Below are 17,605 nucleotides of genomic sequence, written 5' to 3'. Positions count from 1 at the left end.
TTTCACCATAGGAACCAGCTCTTCCTTCAAAAAGCAGCCCATGGAGGAAGTGAGGCCTTCACCTCCGCCCAGGCTTACACAACAGCTCTGGGGTCAGAGTGTCCCTGGAAATCACTTTCTATTTCTGCCCAAGGTCTGAATTTTTTGTACTACATATTTGAGCAAACTTCCCTTGGAATCCACTAAGGTGGCACAGAGGCTCCTGATCCTTTCTTTCTGACCAAAAAGAAAATGGTTCACTTTAAGAGGAGCAGTAGGAAAACATCTTGGCCAATATTCTTCTTGGGAGTTGGGAGACTTTCCTGTAAAGGAGTAAATCTGGGCTCATAATCCATTTAAATAAGGAAGGGATATGATTCAACATCTCCCACATCCTGGTTAAGCAATCTAAACAAAAAAGCATCAGACCATCTAACTGGCCATCTGAAGGAAAAAATTAGCTGGACCTAGACCTCAGATCCTCTGGTGATGGGACCAAAGTCTTTATAGATAACCTGGCCCCCAGGACACTTTTGCTTCAAGAACAGCAGTGTGGGAAGAGTGACTATTACAGATCCAGCACAATCTATTAACCCTATATGTGTGTGCAAGCATGCAATTAGAACGAGCTCCTGCTATGGTCAGGAGGTTCCCTTTCACAAATTCAGTTTAGAATAATAAAGAAGTTTGCTAGAACTCACCCAGAAAGGAAAAAGACTCAAATACCCCAACATGCAAGGCAATTTCTGAGTAGTGATACTCAGTTTTTCTTAACAAAATGGTATGACCAAAGTGGCAAACTCCACAGCAGCTTCACTGCATCACTACAGGATCCTTGAGCTAGCAAACCCTTATGAAAGCACACAACACTAATTGATGGTGCACTCTGCATTTTGGTTTTCCAGTTACCCACCTGCTAAGAGAAACTTCCAACACATATAAAGTGCTATTGAAAAGTTATCTCCCAAAAGGACTGTACTGAAACTTCACATCTCATGTACTGTTGCTTCTCATTCCATTCCGACAATGGAGTTACAATGCTTTTACCACTGATACTATGCAGATTCTGTTCTCACTGCAGAGAGAAACCACTGCTTTCCAGGAAAAAAACATAAAAATTTTGTTAAGTGACTTGCCTTATGTGTAGGTAATTTACAAAGTCACAAAGGCAATCACCAGGAAAAGCAGAACGAGAACGCAAGAGAATGCACAGCTAAATGTCAAACCAAGTGAGATTATAGTCTGATAATGAGATTATGGGCACAAAAACATTGGGCGTGGACAAGGGTAAACACAGTTAGATTTACAGATGTCTCATGGATCAACACATGAGCTTTTATTTAAGAGTGAGGTGAGCTAGAGTTGGTATGCATTCATGAGTGAGATTACAAATATTGACACCCTTCAGTTTCCTTTGGCATTGAGCAAGTTCCTTGGAGGGAAAACCCCCCTTTTGAATGCTTTGTAAAACACAATCTACATCTAATGTACCATGTTAAAAATGGCAAACAATAAAGATAAATACTTACACCATTCAGTACCTCCCATACACTCAGGCTCCTCAGTGTTCTCTTTTCAGCTCTGTCATCTTTTCTGGTGACAGAAATACCTCACTCTTCTTTATCATATAACTTCTTTGAATTTTCATCTTTCATGCTTAGAAAGCAAGCTCAAGGGGAAGTGAGAAGTTCCTTAAACACAAGTGGAACTTACAGTCAATTAATTTTTAAAAACAGACAGAGATTTCTTTTAGAAGTACAGTCCTATAATAATTCAAAACACAACGCTGACAAAATGGGATCCCTTCAAAACAGTGTGTTGTCCACATGGGTGATGCTCACAAAACAAGCCAGATAACAGCATACTGCTTGTGAAAGACCCAAGGCCATCAGTATTTCTAACTTGACCAGCTCTCTGTTCTGGTGTCTTAAGCAGCCCTAAAAGGGGCACCATACACCTCACCAAGCACACTGTGCTGTGATGGACAGAAAGCAACAGCTGCTTTCCTTCCATGAGAAAAGTTCATCAAATTGCTTCCTGATGCCATTTAACAGCGCAGCCACAGCAGCAAAGTGCTCCTAGTGGAAATCTAGTTTCACTGTCAGGTGCAACAACATTCCCATTCCACAATTAAAATGCCTGCAATCATTTTGACTTGAAGGACACATAGCATTAGATGTGCCTTGCAGCATTCAGATATTTCCCAAGAACCATTATATTTAGGACCTCTTTCACCTAGGACTGCATGGCTGGAAGTTGGCTAGAGAAGACCATAGCATTATTTATCTTCTTGAAATTAAGCAGATAAAGCCGCTGAAAACCAGGACATAATTTAAAGGTAAGTAAAAATTTTTCCTCTAAATCTCTGATCTAGCTTAAGGCAAAGAAATTCATGGTACTTGCATATGATGCACTCAAGAAAAAAAAAATCAAGCGTTACTACACATCTTAGCCTTTTTTAGAATGATGCAAGTTTTCCTTTAGGAAAGAAAAATGAGCAATCCCCAAAGCTTTTCACCAAAAAATCCCCAAAAAACTTTGAAGTTACTTGGCAAAAAACCAACAGAGAAGGAAAGAACTTGCCAAACCACAAAAGCGACGGCCGTTAGTCAAGTGCACCAGCGCTCTTTGGTGACATGCAGCTTGTCAAAGCAATGTTTGCTTATGAGAAACATGAACACAGGGTATTACTGACCTGCTCAACCTGTTCACTTCAAATACAGCACAGGGCAGCTTGGTTTGACATTACAAAGCACTCTTTACAAGATCTGTAGGAATTCGAGTTCCCTTGTTACAAGCTTTGAGGAATTTGACCAAAAATATGTCAGGGAAATCAGACATCAGCTTTCCTCTTCATTCAAAATATTTGGAAGTTATTTGCTTAGTGATTGTCATGATCCCAGTTCTGACAATTGGCATTTTCTTCCACACACAATCTAACACTTCTATAGAAGAACACCACATTTTCCAGTTGTATTTCTTTTCTTACTACCAACAGTACTATTTTAAGTCATAATTCCCAAATAAACATTACTGGTTTTCTTACTACTGTAAAATAGTGGAGATTATTAGAAAGACAAAGACAGTCAAACCAAACACACAGATCAGAGTGGAACTTCCTGCAACCCTAGTAACTCTGCTTCATTGAAAGACCTTATTTTTCCATGTAGGAATGCCAGTTATGTTTGACTCACAACACTCAGCAAGCAAAGTCTCCTGCTGCTGCCAATGGCACTGGGTTTTGTCCCTGCACATGGTGGGGCTCCTTATAGACAACTGCCTGATGGCTGACACAAGCTTTGACCACAACAGCTCTGCAGTTTGTTGAATTCTTCAGTGGCAATAGCACTTCTACGTTGGTGTCACCCACCTCTCCTGAAAACAGGCTTCTCTCTCCAAATCTCCCAGGTTGTCAATAGCAAAAGTGGCACAGACTTGCTCCCAGGCAGAGCAATTCTAGAAGAAAAATAACCTCTTCCAGAATGGGTCAGTGAGTTGCACACTGATCCCAGAAAACACACATGGGACGATCCTTGATTTGCTGTAACTTTACTGGAACCTGGAACAATTTTCATGTGTGACAATCGAAGAGGAAAGATTTTTTTACAACATTCAGCAATGGTCTCTCCGCTCCTACAGAAATGTGCAGTAGTAGTAACAATGTAAATAGTGAAGTAGTAACAATATGAATAGTGCTCATTTCTCAGACAGAAGAAAAAGTTGGTTAAACTCTGAGAATTTCTGAAATCCTACCTTAGGAAGTTTTTACATACTTCCTAAGGAGTATGTAAAAGTATATTTTACATACTTCCTAAGGATGCAGCCATCTTGTTGACAGTATAAATGAAAAGAAAAAGAAAAAAATTGTACAGTGAAATGAAGTGCAATAGAAAATAAAGGATGCAAGAACAGTAATCTACAGTATTACAAAGATGCTATGCAGGAAAGAAATTCCTTGGCACCTAGAAACTATGCCTCAGAGTCTCAGTTATAATACTCCTACATTTTAAGTACCAGAATCTCCTGATATGTAGGTAACTCATGAGCAAGTGCTGTTTTTTCAAGGCTTATTAAATTTTCAACAATGTGACTACTGATGAATCAGTGCAATTCAGTGTAGTACTGTGCCAACTAATTAGTAATACAGTGTGGATCTTCTTTAAACCCTCCCCAAAATTTAACCATTATTACAGATAGATCAGAGCAAAAGTATTTCTTCTATGTACAGTACCAATTAAATAAGTGATTTTCCATAAGAAACTGTCCAAAGCAATAGAAGTATTCTAACGTTATTGTACAAATTCCAGTTCCTTCTTCCTTTGAATGCTATGCTTTGTCCTAGAGTATCAAATGGAGTTCCTAAGGCATTAATGAGCACCTTTCACTGGAGCATGTAAGTATACTTTGTACTTCTGAAAAGTCACATGGACATTCATATAAAAAAGTAAACAAAACTCCAAAATGAAAAAACAGTAACTGAAGGCTTAGAGACTTTTAGATGAGGAACAGCTGAAACTTGCTTTTATTTCACTCTGCAGATGCAACTACACACATCAGCAAGACTTTATAACAGTGACCAGCACAAAAATGCTCTCTAAAAATTTCTAAGGAATAGAGACTTTCACAATACAATGAGAAATTCATAAAATAAGTTTACAAAATTAAGAATTACAGAGCTACAGAGAAGACTAAATTACAGAATGCTTGCTGAAAAGATATTGTTAAGGAAACACAGCCTTCTACCACGTTTTCATCTTTTTAAGAATAGTATTTTCACTTAGGTTAGGTAAAGGAAAAGTTTGACTGTCTGCAGGGAACAGCCTATGAGTCGCCTGGCAGCGGAAGGAAATCCCTGAGACGTACATCTATGTGCTATCGCAAGTGGAAAAAGAGGTAGGCAGGAGTTCCCTCCCTGATGTATCTGCCTCTGATGGTTATCCAAAAGCAAATTCCAGGCTTTGAGCTCATCTGGCCTGGCTGTTTTAATCCTTTAGCACATTTCAGTTGGATCTTTTAATTGATAATAGTCAAATGTACTGCTAGTGGCATGCTTTCTTCTATGCCTAATGCCACAGACCTGACATTACAGCAAATACTGTTCTGGCAATATCTCCCCTGCTGCACTCAGGGACCTGGACAGAGATGGATTGCTGCTGTTGAAAACTGCTCTCTCACACTTGCATTCCAGCTCTAATATCTCTCCACTGGGCAAAATTACTGCAGCGGCTTTTCTGCTACTGACAGAAAGAGACATTAAATAAAAAACAGTAGTACTCTGCTTCTTTCCTGAGGCTCTATTTTCGGGCTGTGCTTAGAAAATGAAGTATCTGGGGCATTTTCAGTTTCTGTATTGTCTCTAACACCTCTCTTATGTCACATGTTCTGTTCTCTCAACACTGTACTCTCCTGTTAGGAGTTCCCAATGCAGACTCTGGTCTTCCTTATGTGAGAAAACATACACCAAAAAAAAAAAAAAGTTAATCAGTTCAAGACATTCCACAAGTTCAATGTCTGCGCGCCTTAAACAGTTTGACTCAGCCTGCATTCTACAAGATTGATCCCAACAGGCACACTTGCCCTGGGTGAAGAGTCCCTCTGAAAGGTTAAAATTCCTGCAACAGCTACCAGGTAGGCAGAGATAAGGCAGCAGATAACAGGGAACTTCGTGGCATTTCCTGCAGCCACCCTCCCGTAGGAGCTGGCTTTGGTCCATTTAAAACATTTGATGTATTAAATCCTACCCACAAGTAGCTCACTCAGAAAGAGGCAACTTGCGACTTGCACTACCCAGCACCTAAACCGGGGCGTTTAGTTTCACATATACAAATAATAAAAATGGCTAAAATACAGAGATAAACATACACCATACGAAATCCATAAAACATTAAACCACGTTAAAATATTAAAATACACGGAAGTGTATCGCATACATAAAGTATGTGTGTGTATAGGCAGGTATGCGTGTATAATTTCCAGGAGTTTTTGTGCGGCTGGAGCTGGCAGGCTCCGAGGAAAGCCGGACCGGGGGGCTCCAGCCCGGCCGGGACCCCGCGGGGCAGGTGAGCCGGCGGAGCGGCGCGGGCAGCCCGGCCCTCAAGGAGTTACGGAGCACGATTACTTCATGTTCCCACCGGCCGCTTTCGGCTGCCCCCCCCGGCCCGTTTCACAATCCAGGCTCTCGAGCAGCCCTGTCAAGCCGGGCACGCTCCGAGAGCACACACCCCCCGTGTTCTCATGCCGGATTTTCCCAAAGCCATGAATAATCTCGAAGCCCCCTCAATAAATACACGTTCAGGGATGCCCGGAGCTCATTCAACCCGCCAGCCTCGCCGACGAGAAGGGGCCAGGGCCGGAGCCGAGAACAAGCCGCACCATGAAGTTTCCCCGGGACTGTGGCTGCGACCGTGCCCGCGCCGGCCGCCGCCGGCCGCCCGCCCTCCGCGGCGCTGCCCGACAGCCTGCGGCTGGCGCGGCTGCTGCTCGAGCGGGCGGCACAGCTGCAGCACGAGGTGGGTACGGCCGCCCCGCGAACACGCCCGGCCCCGCCGCGGCTGCCGCCCCACAAGGTGCGACCCAATCTCTCCGTGTCTCTCCCCAGATGTGCGAGAAGTTTACCGTCTGCCAGAATAGCATGGAAATGCTCCTCCACAACAACCTCAACCTCCCCAAGGTGACGGAGGAAGATGGGTGTCTGCTCGCCGGCTTTAATGAGGCAAGGAACAGCTCTCCTTCCCCATCTAATCCTGTATTCCCGGGGCAGGTTTTGCCTGCTCAAAAGAACTGGGGAAGTTGACCTAAAGATTTGTACCGGCTCTAGCCGGCTTTGGCCAGATCTCCACACTATAAGAGCATCATCTGCTAACCTGCACACAGCATTGAGATCAAGGCACTTTGAACTCTTAAGTGACTTTCTCACCTTTCTCTCATTTCAGGATAAATGCTTGACAAAAATCTCCAGTGGACTTTATACATTTCAGACATACCTCAAATACATACAAGAAACTTTTATTAGTGAAAACCAAAACGTTGAATCGCTATCCTATAGTACAGAGCACCTGGCACGTACCATAAGACAGATGGTGAGTTGGTTTTAAATTTCCTCTGATGATTTTTGTGGCTTAATGCTGATGTGAAGTCAGAAATAGAAGATGCTATGTGAAATAGAGGATGCTATGTTTCAGTTCCTTGAAAAAACAGGTAACAGTTCCTTATGCTCAGATCTTACCCTTATGACTTAGAGGTCTTACAAAGTTTTGCTTTCTTTTCTTAAACAACTCTTCTTCCTAATTTCTACTATTGGTTATAATTTCCAAGCCACATAAATGCGTCATTGTTAAGAACAAATATATGAAACTGGTTGATAGAAGTAAGATTTCTCAGCTTGCTTATAATTGCAGAACTGCAATTCAGCCTGTACTAATGTTGGAACCCACTGAGAAGTAGAAGTCAGCAACTTTTTTTTCAAGCCCACATGAAAAAAAAAAAAAAGAAAAGAAAAAGCCAAGTGTATTTTTACAATATTATTCATTTTTAAAACTCTCCAAACCAAACTATAAAGCCAAGCTGTATGGTATATTGAGATATTGCTGTCAATATACCAGATAGCTCCCTACTGAAAAACACATATTTTGCTTGCAAAAAAATCTTCTTTCATAAAAATACCAATTTCTCTCTTGATTTGGTAAACTAAAATGCTATTAATTTCTGACAGACATTTTTCATGTTTTGGAGAGCTCTGAAAGATCACACCTTAAAATTCTACTTAATTCCTGTAGTTCTTGCTCATTTTAATAATTCTTAATATGAACACTTCCTTTTGTCTTTGGGGATAGCATTTGCCTGATTAAGGTAAAGGACTGCAGAAGTCTTGGGGCATTATTTCCTCCCAGGCAATTTTTGGCATGTGAAAAGCCTATTGTGTATTGTGTGTTTGCCATACCTTTCCTAACATATTTACTTATGCCCATCATTCTTTATGTGAAAGGAAGCTGAACTGCTTTTTTTCACACTGAGAATAATAGTAATAATAGTCCTGTCATAAGACAGCAACTGATTACTGGCTTCCAGCTTGATACATGAGTTTGCAGAAAGTTTGTTTCATAACTGAGAGAGACTAGGTTTGTTGGGTTTAGGGCTTTGGATTTTTTTTTTTTTGGACCAAGATAATCAAAACAAGCAGAATTAAACACAGTGATCAAAAGCAAAACCTGCACTTGTAGAAACTGTGGAGTTTTTGAGAAAAGGCCTTGATCTTCACTATGTAAATTTTTCTTTGTGAGAGAAAAATCTGCTATTTAAGGCAAGCACAGCAAAGCCAGAATCCATCACTTGTGGTTAAATAGATCCACCAGCATGACACCATGTCTGGATATCCAGATACAAACTTCAACAGAGCATAACAAGGAGCTGGGCATACCAGGAAAAGCGACAGGCAGAATTAAAAACCGTGATCAAAAGCAAAACCTGCACTTGTAGAAACTGTGGAGTTTTTGAGAAAAGGCCTTGATCTTCACTATGTAAATTTTTCTTTGTGAGAGAAAAATCTGCTATTTTTAAGGCAAGGACAGCAAGGCCAGAATCTACCACTTGTGGTTAAATAGATTCACCAGCATGACACCATGTCTGGATATCCAGATACAAACTTTAACAGAGCACAAGGAGCTGGGCATACCAGGAAAAGCAGATGTGATCAGAACACACTCTCAAGTAGTCTGAATAGGAAGAATATTTCTCCCTTATATCTCACAAAAAAGATGTTCCAGAAGGAGGTTTGCATCCTTTTTCCACTTGTTAAAGGGTAGTAGGGATCCTGAACACAGGATTAGGCAGATACTTGCTAGAACTTTGGACTCCAAATCACCTAAAACAGCTCCATGATTTGGGTATCTAAGTTCCATTTTCAGAAGTCCCACTTCTTGGGACAAGTTCTTCAAAGGCCTTTAGGTAGTGGGTGCACAGTGCTGTGAGTCAGTATTAGATAAATAACTCATTAGATAAATAACTCTTACTCATCTTGTAGTTATGCTCTCACACATCAGTGAAAGTGGTGGCACTTAGTCTCACATGTGACTAAATGCCTGGAAAGTAAGAATTAAGCAGCTAACTGAGTTAGACATCTTTTGAAACTTGTTAATCTGTTACAGAATGTGAGAATACTCCAATATCAGCCAATTAATTTATGACTCACAACAGAGCAGTGCAGGTTAAGACCTGATCAGCATCCCCCTACCTAACCAACCATGTGACTGCCAAAGAGCAGGAGGGGTGTGTTGATCTGCTCAGAGCCTGCTGGATCACCATGCCAGAGGCTGCACTCAAACCATAACACTATAGCCCAGATTCCCATGCAGCAGTCATAGCAGGCAACAGCATTCCTCACACCTCTCCACAGAAACAGGGCTGGAGGAAAGCACGGGTCCCAGGGAGGGCTGGTGTCTGCAGTACAGAGAGTGGAGAAGCAGCAGGTTGGGAAAATACAAACGGATGGATGGGAAAATACAAACGGATGGATGCTCTCCAACAGGCTCAGTGACAGCGCTTTAACCAAGGCCCCCAATATTGTCTTCCCCACAGGTGATCAATCCCGAAGAAGTGATCATCCCAGATGCAGCTACCCAGGAATCCCTCCACACAAAGCTGAAGTCCACTAAGGCCTGGACAGAGAAAATCACCATCCAACTCATCCTCCGAGATTTTACTTCATTTATGGAGAAGACAGTGAGGGCCGTGCGCTATTTGAAAAACACCAGGAGTTTCAGTGTTTGAATGTTTTAGTTCAGGCACAGTCCTTTTGTTACAAATCTGTCAGGTGGCAGATAACAGTGTTGTTCTGTTTTAAGAACTAGAAATAGTAACAATGGTTTGCATCTACATACATTCCCATTTCCTTCTAAGAACTTATTTATTGTATTTAAGATATTTATTAGTTTTTAATATTTCTTATTTATATTGTCAATGTTTAGAAATAATTTAAACAAATTATGTATTTTATTTCCTTTCTACTGGTACTATTCAGATATAAACTTATTTAATATGTATTCAAAAAAAATTTTTCAGAACCCAGAAAAATTTTTGTATAACTTATGTTTTTATATATTTGAGAGATGGTATTTATTACTTTTTTATATTTTTAAGACAAATAAAAGCTGATTTTTAAAAAAAGCTTGTATAAACCCTGTGAACTTTAAATAAGACTAAAGCACTCTAATATATCCAGTTTTTAATACCTGCAATTATCAGAATGACCACTTTCAAGAACTTCTCTGTATAATTAGGCCAGTTCTCTACATAGCACATATGTATACAAGTAGACAACTTGATTACTGTATAATTCTTAAAATGGGATATAAAGGAACCAGATGCACTTAAAAGGGCACTTAAGAATGAACAAGATAATCCATCAATGCTCCTGAGAAACAAATGGAGAAGTGCCTTATATTTAATAAGGAACACCCAATAAAATTTTAAGTATCTTCTTACAAGTCAAATAGTCTCTTAAATAAATAAAGTGGTGAGACAACCACATTAACCACTTTGACATGAATACTATCCTCTGATTAGTTTTATTGCTGTCATCCTGGGGAATTTTCCAAGTTTGGTTAAACAGTTCTGGCCCCTACCGCAAGAAATAGAAAAAAAGAAATTTAGGTTATTTCCTTAAGCAATATATAAATCAACATATTGCTGCTGAGCAATGCAGCAACATGCATGTCTTTTATAATTTATATTTCACTAGTATGGACAAGCCACATACCATGAATGCATTTTCTTGAATATTTGTGTGAAAAAAAAGAAAAAACCAAAACAGAAGAGGAATTAAGCCTCAGTACCAAACTACTGAAACTTTCCTTGGCTGCATCATCTGCAGCACTGTAGCTGTGCAGGTACCTCATATACCCAAACTCAGATGAATTCACAGACCACACAGGGGATGCAGGCAGCACAAGTCCCTCGAGCTTTGTCCCTAAAAATGGTACATTATTAATTACCCTCACTTTTCCTTCTGGCACAGTGGTGAAGATGCGCAGATGAAAGGCATGCCTTGGAATGTGGATAAGGATGTCAGCAAACTCTCCTCTTCCTCTGAGTGATCTGATTGTCCACATATGCATTCCACCACTGGGGATGCCAAAACAGTGACCAGTCCACCCACTGCTCTCATCTCAGATGCTCAAAACAAAACAAACCACAGCTTTGCCCAATATGGTAAAATTGTCATCTCAAGTTGAGCAACATCTGGAGAAGGAATGAGGAGATCTCAAGGAGATCTTGAAAGATGTCTGTGGTGAATGGGTTTTCTAACAGCATGTAAGATCCTACTTTAACTGTCCTGGCACACGCTCAGGAAACATAGGAAAGCCTGGCTTGGCCTTTTCACTGCTTACCTTCACAGGAATTTTCTTTTAGCGACCATTTGTTTAGAGACCCTTCCAGCCTTTATGATACCAATAACAGCTATAAGACCAAAGTGGACCTAGCTACTATGTGAGAACAGAGAGGGACGAAAAAAAAAAAGGAAAAAAAAAAAAAGCTGACCAAAAGGAAAGGCATCTCCTGGTTTCACTTCTCCCAGTAGAGAGGGGTGCCTGAGATCACCATTAGTTACTATGTACACTGCATCTAAACAAACTCACACTGATCTCCTGAAACACTAAAAATCATGTAAGAATTGGAGTGCTGAAATCCCTTGCAACAACTGACAGACAAGCACTGACACTTCCATCTGCACCCTTCAGCTAATGGCTACCCCAGTCTGTCTGTGCTAGTAAATACATAAATGCTGCCACATTTTAGGGTGCAGAGGATGAGCAAAGATTACCCCTTGTTGGGTGGGGAGGTCAACTGTCAAGTCCTTCCTGAAGGAAAGTGCTATCCCTGATGGTGTCACTGAGCTGCCATTACTTCATTTGTGGCTCCTCCACAGTTCTGAGGGTCCTTCAGTGCAGCAGCTGCCTTGCTGGCCATCAGTCTCCTGTCACAGTGGCAACTTCAGGGACTGCTCCCAGGATCAGCACCACTTGCTGAAACCAACACTCACTGATGCTTCTGACACACAAATATTTGCAGTAGGGAATTGAGATGAAATCAGAGAAGACCTAAACACTGCTGAGCATGTTACAGGGCCTCTCAAATGAACCAACTTATCATTCTTTTTCTAATTTGCTGTGTAGACTATTTTACATTAGTAAAACACACAAAGGCATTTATTTTAGTTGGCAGACCAGCACGAACACATAAAAAACCTAGAACAACAGTAAAAAGTGAACAGTCCTAACTACACTCAGTAAAAATGCCTCAACACTTCTATTGAAGAGAGCTCTTCCTATCTGACAGCCAACTCACTGAGCAAAGAAAACTCAAAAAAACCAAAACAACAAAAAACCCCCCACTAATACAACCCAAATAAAAAAAGACCTAATAATGACCTAAAAAAATACAAAATTACCCACTAAAGCAGCATTTTGGCTGCTGCTGTACAGGACCAGCCCTGCCCTGCACATCCTAGCTAGCTTTTCTCCATTCATCCTTAGTTGTTAACTTCACACTGAGATTCTGGAATGCTTCACAGATTACCAGCTCCCTTCATCCTGATTTTAAATTCCCAAAGAAGGAAAAAGGTAAAGCTATGTTGAAAAGCATGCATACATTATACAGTATGCAAGAAAAGCCCACAGTATTCAGCCCACAGTATTCAATGTTTAAGATGAGAAACAAAATATCCCCAAGAGCAACTGCTGTAACACCAGAATGCTGGACAAGAGAGAAAAAAACCCAAAACAACCCCCAAAAAACCAAAAAGACAGAATTCAACCTAATATTAAAGTAATCTGTAATAGATAAGTGGAGGAGTGGGCATAAGGGATAGTCTCTGAAATACCATTTTTCTATTTTTTAACCATACTTTACTGTGTAAGAAACTCCAAAGGAAAAAAAAAGGTGGAAAACATTTCGATCTGACCAATTTCCCAGGTTGCAGTACCATTCCCTACCCAGTACTGGTGTAAACACTAAAGTTTGGCAGAAAGAACAACTACTTGAATGAGACTGCATGCATCTCTAGAGCCTCCACAGATTTTATCAACAGCTGATGCAACAAGAGATGGAAGAGTTACACCACCAGTAAAGCGTGGCAACAGCATTACTTTTCAGCAGTATGGAGCCAATAGGTCAGCTTAGCTTGATGGGAAACTTCCCCTATGTTTGCCATTGTTATTTGTAACTAATAATATTTTCCAATTTCAATTTCAAAGAAAAAATGATGGAAATATAAGTATGCAGTAGTATACATCAAAGTCCTCATGGTCACGGTATTGGCAAAAAAAAAAAAGCATATATATAACTAGAAGCCTTGTGACTAAGTCCTTGCTTTTCAAGTCAAATGATTAGATAATTTCAGATCTCTCTCAATGAACTGCTTTCCTCTTATTGATAAGGGGAAAACCAAAACCTACATACCTCCTTACTCCCAAAAAATGCAACCTCTGCAGGCTTCAACCTTGAAGTACCACCTTCACAAATTACTAGCAAAATCAACCAATTTCTGTAATTAAACATATTGAACCAAATTCTCCTATATGTTCATGACTGACTTTGGCAGTCATCAGAAAACACTCGACAGAAATTTTGCAATCTGGATTTCTATTCAGTGACCAGAATCTTAAGATTCACTCCTTCCTGAGAAAATCATTCCTGAGAAAATGTTTAAAACAAACAAACATACATTCACCATCAGAATCAAAACACTGAGATTTGATTTGCCCTGCCATATTCTTTTGCACACAGCAGACAAACATTCCCTCCAGCTAACCCATCCTCTAATCCTGAATTAACACAACCACAACCAAGAAACAATGTATGTAACCCACAAGATTAACCAAGAAATGGCTATTGCATCACACACCATCATGGAAAAGTATTTAGAAATTGCAATTAAGTCGTTATTTGTAAAAAATAAATAAGTCATATGACATTTAACAGGATGTGGTCTCTCCTCCTGTGGTGAAAACAGATGTAATGAGTTCTAATTTCCAAATATCATCAGTATCATCATAGCTTAAATTCCAACACTGTAAGAAAATATTTCCAAAAACGTCCAGGGTATATACAGTTTGATTTAGCAATCCTCCTGATAAAAACCATTATGTTAGATGTGTGCTTCATTTACCACACAATGCAAGAAGATGAGATCTTAAGCAGCTCTTTGTCACCTACAGCCATTTCGGAAGACAGCCGTACAAAGCAGCAAAAGACAAGTTTTATACTTCACCAAAACTGACCTGTTGTGACAAAATTCTGAACATTGATTCAGTCTGCAAGACTGAGTGTGTTTAAATGTTATAGTTCAGCTAATAGGAGCCTTGTTGATGAATTCATTCAAGGAAAGAAAACCCACACAGCCTTTGTTTTACATCTATGAGATACAGCACAGTTACTTTGTACCAGTTGTCTCTACACCAGGAATTTGTAGCAAAATTAAAAACCCATTACAAATTCCCAATCACCTTAATTTTACCTCACAGCTGGCCAGGCCTTGAAAAGTTTATGGAGCACACATATAGGTTTCTTTGTAGATTAAATTATTAAGAACAAAATTATACTGAAAGCAATTTTTTTTTTGCCTTTAGTGATGACACAAAACTGACCATCCTTTTTCTACCCTCTAAGCAGGAGACCCACAGTCCATACACCAAGACCAAGAAAACCACCAAACTCACAAGCCTCCCTCTCTGTCCCTTGCACAACTGCTTGGCACCAGGTCCAACAGGCTCCAGTGACAGGGGGCATTTCCCTAACACTGAGGCAACCACAAGCACACTCCACATCCCTCCACTTTGAAGGCACAAAGTAAAAAGCCAAACAATCCCTATCACCGGGCTACGATCAACAGGATACCTCAAAGTCAGTACAATCTCCACCAAACTCAGGAAGGCATCAATGATTTTATTTCACACATCTAAACTGTAGCCTTGAGCTCAACTCAAGTGGGAGCCAGAGCCCATTTTTCAGTAAACTATGCTCACTGGCTTTATTCCAACACTAAGAGTTCACTCCACCACAAACCCCATCACAGAAAATAATCTGCACCTGGCTGCAGACGGCACTGATGCAGTGACAGATCAATAGAGTCAAGCAGGAAAACTCATATTTGCCCTTTTCTGTCACCCATGTGACAGTAAAATAAAATTTTCTCAAGTTCTACTGAGAAAAACAGAAAGGAAAAAATCATAGGTTAGAACACTTGAAATTAATAACACCTAATTACAGTCCCCAGCCTTGACCAACATGAGAGTTCTTTCACCCCACTCCTTAGACCTGCCCTCTTCTCCTAGCACCACCAAAAAAAACTCCAGTACTGCTGAAATGAGCATACTTCCTGACCTTCCTTAAGGAAATTAATCTTCTTCACAGGAATCTCTTTAATGTATAACTTTCCAAACCACTAATCTGCTCTTAAAAACACAACCAAATTTTGTGAAAATGACAAAAACTGCAAAGTAACTTCACAACATCCATACCAAAGATTTCTTCACTTTCAAACTTGAAGAAAATTGGAGGGTTTTTTTTTTTTGCTACCTTACAATTAATCACCAAGATTTAATGATTAATACTTATTCTTTTCTTTTTTTTTTTTTTTTTTCCACCAGGGAAGAATAGAAATGTTCATTTAAGGAGAAGTTTCACTCACCTTTTAATTTCACTAAGAACACTATTTGGAATGAAAGTCCGGACACATAAACAAAAAACATTATACAGCATACTGACATTCAATTTAACTTGACTTGAAGGTACTATAAAAGACCTTTTCCCCCCCTCAATCTGAAAACCCAAGATTTCCATGCTAATAACTTTCCTGAAACATACTTCAGTAGCAGTGAATTACCAAAAATTTCCCATCCAATGTGCTAAAAGTAAATATTTCATATGCAATATTTATCCAGTAATTCCAAGTCGCAAAAAATCTCAAATGCAACTATTTTTAAGAAAAACTTTCAGCATCACAGAGAGACGTCACAGAATCTGGCCTGTGCTTGACATATGCCTGCTTTTGTAAAACTTTGAATGAAAGAGGAAACACTTCCCTATTTCTCTACCTCTTGCCAAATACTATAATTCTTGGAAAGCAGCCAGAGCAACCATGTGGCGGTTACCACCCACAAACCACATCCCCAAATCTCAGACATACAACAGGGCACATGAAAAACACTTCTGCAGGTGTTTGGGTCCATCCACCCACTGCTGCATTTTGGGTATTGTACACCCATGTGAAATGTAAAATCTGATTGAGAAATACGAGTTACTTCACACTGAATACTGTATCTCTTAGTATTTGAGTATCTCAGGTACTGCACAAAATTCAACAGAAGAAAAATGTTCCTAATCACTATTAAAGCCACTACCAACAGATTATTTCATTACTATTACCATTAGGATCAGTCAATAAAAATAATCAAAAATTTAATTTCTTTCATAATATAAGACTGTGAGCAGTTACATTAGTCTCAAGTTACTGTAAGAGAAAAGGCACTAGAAAAGCTGCACTAGCAAAAGGATACATGGTCACAAGACACTGTTCTGCATTCAGCCCTTGCACTGCTCCACTGTCAGCAGTCTATCAGCATTAGCCATGCCAGTATTCCATGACATCTGACTGAGTTTTCATGATTAATGGAATTTTAAAGAACATCCTCATTTGCATTAGCTCTCATAAACATTTTCATTTTTTCTTTCCAATTCTTGTCCTTAATTTTAAGTGTTTTCCCTTGGTTCATTTCTCTCTGATTCTCCAATCAGAGCCCTTGAACACAGTAAGATTTTACCATGAATTGCCGTGGCACATTAAAAACAGAGGAATCTCTTATTCTTAAACATTTAATCAATGTAAAAAAAGCCTGAAAAATCTGTGGAGTTAAAAAAAAAGCCATGCCAAAATCTAGAATACCTTTGTTGCAGTGATAATTTGGGGCCAATAAACACAGTTTTTTTAAAAAACCACTGCACAGACACAAACTACCCTGCACAGTTCTGGAAGGGAGAGCAATCTACCCAAAACAGCTTCTATTTAACAGAAACCAGTCACCATTTTAAGCGCTTGAACTTCGGTGTTAAAGGGAGAAAACCAATCGAAACCAAAAGAACCATGGTCCAAAGAGCAAGACTTCAGCATAACAATGAAGCACATACCTTGTTTAGTGTACTTGTTTTCTTCCTTCAGTTATACAGTTGTAACTTTCTCTTACAGTAAGAGCAAATTATACACATACACACAGAGCACTCAACTGTTGTGTCCTCCCACCCCATCCTAAATCCCAGAAAACACAGGGATCATTTAAAGGCAAGTTCAGCAGGAAAGTATCCTTTTTTAGTATCTGACTGTGCTAGAAAACACAAACATACACATCCCTCAATCCTTACTGTATCCACAGATAAAAGAATCCAGAAGATAAAAAACCTGAAGTGGATCAGCACAGTAACCATCCACAGCGGCTTACCAACATTTGGGCAAGGAATTTTTGAGGAATACTGAAGTATTTAAAACATTAGCTTGATTTTCTGGTTACTGTGAAGATAAAAGAGGAATCTTTACCCAAAAAGGCAATTGTTAACACGGATAAGTATGGGAGTTAAA

General features: G+C 39.8%; 1 protein-coding gene across 1 annotated transcript; it reads left to right on the top strand.

Moving 5' to 3' along the window:
* Positions 1 to 6,425: 6,425 nt before the first annotated feature.
* On the top strand, positions 6,426 to 17,574 carry IL6 (interleukin 6). Its single transcript, XM_039707123.1, has 3 exons — positions 6,426 to 6,691; positions 6,912 to 7,058; positions 9,553 to 17,574. The coding sequence occupies exons 1-3, from the start codon at positions 6,578 to 6,580 to the stop codon at positions 9,742 to 9,744; spliced, it is 453 nt and encodes a 150-aa protein (XP_039563057.1). The 5' UTR covers positions 6,426 to 6,577; the 3' UTR covers positions 9,745 to 17,574.
* The last annotated feature ends 31 nt before the right edge of the window (positions 17,575 to 17,605 follow it).

This window comes from Passer montanus, unplaced genomic scaffold (genome assembly GCF_014805655.1).
Source record: "Passer montanus isolate IOZ18808 unplaced genomic scaffold, ASM1480565v1 scaffold10, whole genome shotgun sequence".
NCBI classification, from domain to species: Eukaryota; Metazoa; Chordata; class Aves; order Passeriformes; family Passeridae; genus Passer; species Passer montanus.
The sequence above is the reverse complement of the archived record's forward strand: the minus strand, read 5'-3'. Positions and strand labels throughout refer to the sequence as shown.